General features: G+C 39.1%; 1 protein-coding gene and 1 long non-coding RNA gene across 3 annotated transcripts in view; both read right to left on the bottom strand.

Annotated features, from left to right (window-relative positions):
* Nucleotides 1-1,082: 1,082 nt before the first annotated feature.
* On the bottom strand, nucleotides 1,083-5,417 carry LOC145652912 (uncharacterized). 2 transcript variants are annotated; one of them, XR_014119190.1, is made up of 5 exons: nucleotides 5,311-5,417; nucleotides 4,869-5,126; nucleotides 4,320-4,397; nucleotides 4,025-4,105; nucleotides 1,083-3,515 (listed from the first exon to the last, which is right to left on the bottom strand). It is a non-coding gene; the product is annotated as an uncharacterized LOC145652912 (long non-coding RNA). The 2 variants fall into 2 exon arrangements; XR_014119189.1 differs by having other exon boundaries at nucleotides 4,046-4,105.
* Nucleotides 5,418-5,479: 62 nt separating this feature from the next.
* LOC118240596 (Fc receptor-like protein 5) overlaps nucleotides 5,480-9,970 on the bottom strand; it is a 7,242-nt gene continuing 2,751 nt past the window's right edge. Inside the window, exons 3-8 of the mRNA XM_081704888.1 lie at nucleotides 9,316-9,591; nucleotides 8,874-9,212; nucleotides 8,332-8,610; nucleotides 7,744-7,992; nucleotides 6,322-6,618; nucleotides 5,480-5,613 (exon numbers count right to left, since the gene is read on the bottom strand). Coding sequence (XP_081561014.1) covers nucleotides 5,480-5,613; nucleotides 6,322-6,618; nucleotides 7,744-7,992; nucleotides 8,332-8,610; nucleotides 8,874-9,212; nucleotides 9,316-9,591 — 1,574 coding nt within the window. The remainder of the gene's footprint in view (nucleotides 5,614-6,321; nucleotides 6,619-7,743; nucleotides 7,993-8,331; nucleotides 8,611-8,873; nucleotides 9,213-9,315; nucleotides 9,592-9,970) is intronic.

Below are 9,970 nucleotides of genomic sequence, written 5' to 3'. Positions count from 1 at the left end.
TCAGTACAGTAGGGTAGAATTCAACATACCAACGAACTAGAATACTGTAGAATACAGGAATTAATGCTGATACCTAGAAGTACAAAATACATAAGGTCTATCTAACATTTGTTAATTCCAATAATATTGAGGCTTATGTCTGAAATGTATTAGAATATCCAGTGATTCTGGTCAGTACAATATCTTGAGTTGTCCTACTTCAGAAAAGCGTTGACAGGAACGCCGACGTCTCTATAACCGTTACCAATCTGTGCACGAGGACAGTCCGCGTGAGACTCTACACATTTGCTCGTTCTAAATCAGAACACTTTTTAAAGTTCCACGGGAAATTAAAGCCTCTGCTATGAACCACGTGACATGACACCAATGGCAATTTGACTTTATGCTCAACTGGTATCAAGAAATAAAACCATTGTCATGTCTGTGATGAAAATGATCATGAAGTAAACATAACCAAAACCACAAGGTGGTTGATTATACAGCTACAAAAATCAGTGGAAAATAATGAGCTTGATGACTGAATTTGCACTGTGCTAAAGTAGGAGAGTAACACTTGTCTAAATGGTGGCCGATGGGTAATTCTCCATAAATAGGAGAGCATATCACTGTAAGTTCAAATGAGATTATTTATGTATTTCACCCAGAACCGTCATACATGTTATACAGTATAAGAACTGTGTTAAATATTTATGTGAAATGGCACATGAAATATTACATTGTATATCAAAGGGACCCTAAGTAAAGTTATAAATGTTTTATAACAATTTTATCAAATTCATGAATGTTGCTTTACAGAACATTTGCATCTGGTCAAGGTACATGAAGCACATCTTTGCCTTTTGCATTAACAGTAAATAATAATAAAACAAAAGAAAACACCAATTAAATTATTTTAAATATAATCTCTAGAGGCTTGTATTACTAAAACATCAATAAAATGATCCAACCAGTTAAAAGGGTTACAGATGTTGTGTTTTGAGTCTCAGTGTCCTCAGACACATACTAAGAAAACCAGACAACAAAGGAAAGTGACGTCCACACACACACACACACGACACCAGAAAACATGTGAGGAACCAAAGTTTAACCCGAGTGAGTTTAATGTGTGGTGGATAAATCCTAAACACACATCCAGTACCACAATCTGAAACAGCAGGCATAGGTCAAAAATACCATGATGCTTTTATCCAAAGCAACTTACAATTATGACAGAATATAACTTCAGTAATTGAGGGTTAAGAGCCTTGATCAGGGATTCAACAGTAGCAATTTAGCAGTGGTGGGGCTCGAGCACACAACCCTCAAATTACAAGTCAAGTACCTTAACCACTGAGCTACCACTGCCTGAAGAAATAAAATATCAAGGGAGCCAAAGCAACAGTAACAGACAAAGGTAAGCTCAAAAACCTGTTAGACTGATAAAGACTTAAAGAACGCTTCAGCAGTGTATCAGTAAGACTCCCCAACTAAACTACACAACAAGAAATGCTTAATCACACTAATACTAATTACCAAACAAGGGTGCAACACGATGGAGTGATTGACAAGGGGGAGGAGCTCAGTACTGTATTGGGGCTGATCTGTGGTGACCAGAGGTAGTGTCCTCCTGAACCAGTGGAGTAATAGTAATAGTGGTGGTTCTGGTGACATTAGTAATGGTGGGACAGTCCAGTTCTGTGATACTGACCGTGATATGTATTTCATATCCTTCAGTCTGTAGTGTTGAGACTCACTGGGGTTGCCCACTAGAGAACATCATTGTCATGATTAGTCCCGCCCAGCTTCTGTGATCCCTCGTTCTTGAGTCGTTGTAGCAGTCCAGGGTCATATTACCAACACAGAGAGCACAGAGATACACGATTAAACAAACAAAACACACAAAGGCAAACAGGGGAAGCAGGCTATAACAAAGACTAGGAAACATGAAGGCACAGAGTACAAAGAAACACAACCATTCAGATAAACATGCAATGAACAGCATCGATACCAGGAACACAACAGGGTTTAAATACATGAATTTAACAAGGTAGAAATGAGAAACAGGTGTAAGCAATCAAACGAGGGGTGGAGAAAACGAAACTATGACATGGAACTAAAATACACAAGACAAGGAAAACATGGAACGAGGAAGATGGGAGGGACTAATCATGACAATCATCAGTATTAGGATTAAGATTAGGATTAGGATTAGAAATTCAGCAATGAAGAGTCAGGAGCTTGTGTTGATCCTCAGAGTCTGATGTTTATTTGTGCACATATAAAAACTTCAGATCAGATTTTTTTTTCATCAAAAAGTAGGGTGCTAACCTAACAATGAGTAGTTAATTCAACAACACAGAAGTGAGATCAGGAGGAGATGAAGAAGTAGGATAGAGAGAGAGAGAGAGACAGAGAGAGAGACAGGAGGAGAGAGGATGAGAGAGAGAGAGAGAGAGACAGAGAGAGGATGAGAGAGGAGGATGATAGAGAGAGAGACAGGAAGAGGAGAGAGGGAGGATGATGGATAGAGAGAGGTATGAATGAGGCCTGAGAGTCATCACCTCGTGAGAGTCATCACCTCCTGATCTTGATACCAGACACCACGGCACAGAAAAGTTACAGAGACATTTAGAAAAGTACAGAAACACAAACATAATATAAAACTTAATAAAAAATAATCTCAAAATAAAACAAATAAATATTGATTCCTTCACCCTAGTGAGGCACACTACAGAAGATCACCAGGATTAGGGTTAGGGTTAAACCCTAGTGAGGCTCACTACAGAACATCACCAGGAGTAGGGTTAGGGTTAAACCCTAGTGTGGCTCACTACAGAAGATCACCAGGATTAGGATTAGGGTTAAACCCTAGTGAGGCTCACTACAGAAGATCACCAGGAATCTCCAGGTCTTTAATTTACAAGGTGCTGCAGTTACATAACACTGCAAAAAAAAAAAAAAAATCTTGGATCAAAGTTAAAAAGTGGAGCATAATGTATCTCTCTGAGTGACTCTAGTAACAAACACACAAAGATAAACAGTCACTCAATCACAAGCTTCAGAACAGCTGAAAAGACAGAAGGTCTGTTGGCTGTGAAGCCACACAGAACTCACACACTCATCACCTCTACAGAGAAGGAACTCCAACACCACTGAATCTGATTCTCCTGGAATGTTTATGCTACAACCAGCACACTTCATATTTAGATTCACATGATAAAACACACAAGCAAAACAATTCTAATGTTATAAAGCATTTCTACACTAAGAGTGAAACTAGTATGTTCCTTATGGTAAAACTACACTTTCACTGTAAGAGATTTTACCTCCAACCTGTTACATCTCCATCTGTTATAAAAATACCTTCCTGTTGTAGACATGAGTATCTGACATGATCATTTAAAATGTGTTTAAACCAAATAAATTAATGAATACTTGGATAAGAGGGTTTAAACTCCTGGTCTTGTAGAATCTTGAGGGAGTAACACAGGAGAATGAACTCTGTTTCCCAGCAGTCTCTGCTGTTCCTCAACAACCTTGACAAAGATGATTTGAAAACATTCATTAGGATCAGTCATTATTTCTGTTTAATGTACATAGAATCACTGTCAGTTCAGCTCCACACTACCTGTCCTATATTTAACAAAGCTGGTAGGTTCAGTTCTGTGCACATAAACAGTGAAAGGCTCTTACATGTTTCATGATTGTTTATTAATTAATATAAATCTGAGCAGAAGTCACTTTGCATTGATATTCAGTTTCACTTGAAATAAAGTTTAAAATGAACACTGGCTTCTTTTTCACTGAGTCATGTTTATTAAAAATCTTCCAACCACAACAGCTGGTACTGACAGTAATGAATGAAGTGGAGATCAGTGAGCACTCTATGGAGTGATATCTGCTGACTGGCTTCAGCTCTGTTTCCTTCACTGTTAAATGGTTTTGAATGACTGGTTTAAGGTCTTCTTATGAACAGTTATAGTGTTCCTTTAGGTCTTTGGGTGCAGTAGTGGCTCGGTACAGCCTGGTACCTCTGAAATCATACCATAGATCTTGGAGCTCTGACCTTTGTGTGAGTCCTGCCTCAGCTCTGAGTACACAGTGTCTGCCCCCACTCTGCTCTTCTCTAGTAGGGACAAAAGAGCCTGAATTAGACCACAAGAAGAACTCCAACCCTCCAAATGATTAAACACAACATGACCTGAATAACCTACAGTGGGTAACTAAGCACACAGTTACTAAGCAGTGAATCAAAACGTAGGATCTTAAGAGTTCTTCAGGTCAGCTGTATCTTGGTGTGTCACTGCTGTAGGTGACTAAAGTTTCTCCTTTTCATGTACCTTCTTTTTTCTTTGCTTTCTGTTTTGGTTTCAGTTCGACCTCAGCATAAGTGACTTCACTGGGTCCAGCACCAGTGTCTGCAGTAACAGAGAACAAAACCAAAGCAAACACAGGCGTGACCTCCCACTGACCTTTAGTGTTCTAACCAATCAACCAATAACATCTCATCATACACACTTCTTTCCAACATTGCACTGCTGCTGCTTTTGGAGACCAGCATGTGTTTCCTTTGTCTCATGTGATGATTATATAGGAGATATATATAGTAGTATATATACAGTAGAGTGATGTAGATCAGACTGTATTCTCCAGTGTGTATTTATACAGAACCTGTTACTTATATATATACAATAGTGATGTAGATCAGACTGTATTCTCCAGTGTGTAGTTATACAGAACCTGTTACTTATATATATACAATAGTGATGTAGATCAGACTGTATTCTCCAGTGTGTAGTTATACAGAACCTGATACTTATATGTATAATAGAGTGATGTTGTGTGTGAGTTGTGAATTAAATCCCAGTGTGAGGGAGATGTGGATGTACCTTTATTCCTGCTTTTCTTGTTATGTTTCATGACCTGAGCGTAAGTGACATCACTGAAGTCATCTGCAGGTTCATCTGAAACAGAGTGCAGTGTGTTTATCACAGAGTACACTGTTTATTACTACAACAGGTTTCTGCGCTTTACTGTATAGCTGCACTCTGTTCAAGTCTTTCACTACTACACTCAATGGGAAATGAAATCTTTACCTGTGCCGCTCCTGTCTGCTGGCTCAGCTGTGTCATATATGTGGGCAGCTTCTGGGGTTAAAGGAAAAGTAAATTACAGTAAATTACTGGACACAGTAGAGAATGAATCACAAGTGATGAAGGATTATTTAAATTGTCTTAGAGAAGATAAAGCTTTAAGTTAATTGTTAATAAGGAAAGTTGCTGTTGTCTCATGGTCTGAGCAGTGTACAGTGGTGTGACTGACACCCCTCACCTTCTGACTCTCTCTGGGTCTGATCTGATGTCTGATTGATGTCTGACTGACTCCCAGTACAGCGACACAGAGATTCTGCTCCAAGGCAACATGGAAATAAAGGAAAAATGTTTAATACTATAAAAGGTTTCATGATGTGTATTATACAAACATATAATATTTAAACTATTCATAAATGTCCTGCAGCTGATCTCAGACCTTTCTTGGTTTTGTAGCACCACAGCAGGGTCAGTAAGATGAAGAACATGACCAAACTCAGTCCCACAGTCAAACCAACCAGGCCAAGAGAGGAGGAATCACCAGCTGAACTCATGGGAACAAAAACATCACATGAATCAAAATTATTTGTCACAAGTCTCTGCTCCAGACTATGTGAGGTCACTGTGTACTCTCTTCTTCAACACAGAAGGGGGCGCTATTAGTGAGATCAGGTCTTGTAGTGCAGGGGGGAAACAAATGCCTTTAAAGTAGTGGTGTCAAAATAAAAGTCCTGTAGGATCACAGTACAGCCCTGTTCAGTGTTTCACCTGCTCTAACAGAGCTGATTTGTTGTTATAAATTTTGTGTATCACTTTTAAGGGCCATTATAAGTTTGTAATGACATAATAACACTAAGATAACTGTAACTGTAATTACGGTATAACTCTAATACCATGTAATGGAACTGTAATTACAGTACAGCACGAACATCATGTAGTGTAACTGTAATTACAGTACAGCTCTAATACCATGTAGTGTAACTATAATTACAGTACAGCTCTAATACCATGCAGTGTAACTGTAATTACAGTACAGCACGAACACCATGTAGTGTAACTGTAATTACATTACAGCTCTGATACCATGTAGTGTAACTGCAATTACAGTCTAGCTCTAATTTCCTTGTGCCCAGTAAACACAATACATGGAGTGTGAATTATGCTGCTAACTACAAATGGTTTAAATTATTTAAAAACAATAATTTAAATTAATACAATAGCTGTTAAATTCATTAAGTGGCAGTGATCTTACCATGTACAGTGAGGGTAACAATGTTACTGCTCTTTGATGTTGTTGGTCTGTCATGTCTCTCTCCTCTACACTGGTACTGATCCCCATTAACTACAGCATCTCCACTGATGGTGAGAGTTTCTCTGTTTACAGTGTCAAACACAGACTGAGACACTGTAGTCCACTGACTCTGAGCTTTCTTCTTATACCACTGATATGTCCATGCATCATAACCCTGAACCTCACACTTCAGAGTGACTGACTCTCCAGTGAACACAGGACTCTGAGACTCCACAGTCAGTGTAGTTGTGGGTAAATCTGTGGAAAGAGATGGAGAACACTGCATGTTAAAGCTGACTGACCCCCAGTGTCTTCCTGGAGTCACTCTGTATTTACATATATTATAATAAACAGGTTAGACCCACGATGCTGCATTCTAATTCTAATCCATTAAGCACTGTGTTTTGTGGAGATTATCTGGAGATTATGTGGGATCTGATTGTGATTGGAGGGTAAAACGTGAACCCATGACTGTGAGTCACTTAATTATTCCATCCAGTACCACCTTGGACACTTTGTCCAGTAATGTGACACTTGTAGGAGTAATGTGGTGATGGTACAGTAGGAGTAATGTGGTGATGGTACAGTAGGAGTAATGTGGTGATGGTACAGTAGGAGTAATGTGGTGATAGTACAGTAGGAGTAATGTGGTGATAGTACAGTAGAAGTAATGTGGTGACAGTACAGGTGGTTCTTAAAGTCAACAGAAATGAACACAAATGTTTTTATTGTCTAAAACGCTCCCAGCCAGTCCTAGAATTAAAATGGCCCCTAGTTTACAAATAGATACAACGCCACTGGAACCAGTTATCTACAATATATCCAGCAATATAATGGCATTTTATTTTTCTATAATAAATGAGTGTATTACATGTACATTTAATCTTTAATTAATGTAACTGGATTCCATGTGAACGCTTTATGTTACGTTTATGTAAATACTGATTCACACCACAAGATGGGGATGTTTCCTTGAATACTTGGGTTACTGTAATTTGATTTCCTGTTTTTGCTGTGGATAGAATATGTAGAAAACATCTATTCTGTCTCTTAGAAAATGATGGGTAACAGTTACTTTACATGGCTTGAATGACTAAATGTAACTGATGTGTATACATAGTCTCAAATACTCAAATGCATATGAAAATACAAATATATAAACTGAAGAAAGTTCAGTCAGGGACAGGACATGGTGTTCATGGTGTTCACAGTAAACTCAGTACAAGCGTAATTTCACTACATGGAGTCTCACCCTGCACTGTGATGTTGACAGAATTACTGCTCCAAGATTCAGAATTATAAAATTATTTTCTTGCCAACATACATCTGAGGCTCTGGTTAAATTGGTCTAATAATAAAGATGTGAAATCTTTAGATTCTGACCTCTGACTGAGACCCAGCTGTGTGGTGACTCTCCTCTCTCTGGGTGTTTACAGTAGTAGACACCCTCATCTGACTTTGAGACAGTACGGATGGTGATTTCTCCTGCAGTCTGGGTCTGGATGAGTGATCCATCTTTATATAAATCAGCTCTGAGGTGTGATGTGATAGTGGAGTGTAGTAAACAGTGTAGAGTCAGAGGATCTCCCTCAGTCACAGGATGGACAGAACTCTCCAGAATCACATCACCATCTAGAACAGAGAAATCACTTTACTCATCTTTTACAGAGAGAAGGATTCCAGCATGAATACTGAGTATTACACAACAGGGACACAGAACACACACACAATACACCCAATTATTGGAAAGCAGACTAACGTCTCTCTCTCTCTCTCGCTCTCACACACACACACACACACACACACACACACACACACACACACTGAGAAGATGTTAAACAGCTTTTCTTATTAACTTGTTAACAGTTTTCTTAGTCAGTAACTGATAGTTCTATATATTGTGAACTATAATATAGTTATCAAACATTTCCTTTTCTCCTTAACTAGTGAGTGCACTACATGCAGACTCACTGTGCACTGTGATGTTAACAGGATTGCTGCTCCCTCCAGATTCAGACTGACACCAGTACACTCCAGTGTGGGATGTGTAGAGGTATCTGATGGTGCATGTAGATCCTGTAACTGATCCCCAGAGTGATGAACAATCTGACACACTCCCACTGTGTGTGTATCGTCTCACTCTCCATCCAGGAGAGTCACTCTGTCCCTCACAGCTCAGTGAGAGAGATTCACCTCTAAAGTGTTGAGTTCTACTGGGACTGATGATCAGAGAAACTGCAGGAGACAGACCTTAGAAACAGAAATTATACATCACGTGTGTTATTGTTATTGTCTTATCATAGCAAAAGTGTAGTGAACACGTTTAACATGGAAATATTACAACCGGTTTGATGCCTCCTTTGATAATAGAAAACCGCTTTAATAATATCTAGTTAATAACATCTAGCTAGGCTTTTGATTGTATTTATGTGATTATCTGATGTTTCACACACACACACACACACACACACACACACACACACACACACATACACACTGTTGTATGTCCTCACCAGTGATCCATAGTGGCTGTGTGTTGCTGTACTGTGTCTGATAGGCTGATTCTCCTCTCTCTGCTCTGCACACATAAACTCCTGTGTGATGTAGAGCAGCAGGACTGAGAGTGTAGGAGCCTCCAGCTCCTCTGATGCTGTCTGAGAGGATTTCAACACAATACCTCACAGAGTCATGAATGTCTGTTACTGGAGTTACACATTCTCTGTAGGGAACAGCTCTGTACCAGCTGAATGTCCAGCCTGTAGAGGAGTCTCTGACCTCACAGCTTAGACTCACTGAGTCTCCTTCAGTCAGCCAGCTCTGTGGAGACACACTCAGTACTGCCTGGGGTATCACTGTAACACAGCAAATACAAGTTATTGGGTGTTTAAAATCACTCACACACAATAACAACCTTGCTATGAATGTCTATTGGCTGAATTCACAGTCCAAACTCACCTGACACAGTTAATGTAATAGCATTACTGATCTCTGAGCTCTGAGAGTCTCTTCCCCTGTACCCTCTGCAGGTGTATGTACCACTGTTATACTGTTCAACAAAGTTGAATGTGTATGTATTGGATGTGACGTATGGGTAGATACTGCTGCCATCTTTATACCAGCTGTATGTCCTCCAAGTGTCTCCTTCTCCCTGTATGTCACATCTGAGAGTCACAGTCTCTCCTCTGAACACGTGATTATCAGGACTTACACTCACAACAGCTTTAACATGACCTGCAGAAACATTAAACATTTGAATTGTTCATTCAGTTACATTAAAAACAAATAAATTGCACAGATCTAAATCTAAATCTACTACACAAATCACATCTGTCTGATCTTGTACATGTTTTTAATACTGAATAAATCCATTAATTTAGGAGCACATAAATCATGTCCTGTAATAGATATGACAGCTTCCTTTTATTCAGAAAATCAAACATTTTATGATCTGCTTTGTCTTCCTTCTGTTAAAATCTATCACATGCTGCCCTTTAGTGGCCAATCTGTGCACATGGCCAAGACTCCCAAAGTGTTTTTTTTCAGTTAGGTTAAAACAAATATATTACACAGACATAAACCTAAATCCACCACACAAGTCACTGCTGTCTGG

Source organism: Electrophorus electricus, chromosome 21 (genome assembly GCF_041902795.1).
Source record: "Electrophorus electricus isolate QZ-2024a chromosome 21, ASM4190279v1, whole genome shotgun sequence".
NCBI lineage: Eukaryota > Metazoa > Chordata > Actinopteri > Gymnotiformes > Gymnotidae > Electrophorus > Electrophorus electricus.
Note: the sequence above shows the minus strand (reverse complement) of the source record. Positions and strands in the feature narration are given on the sequence as shown.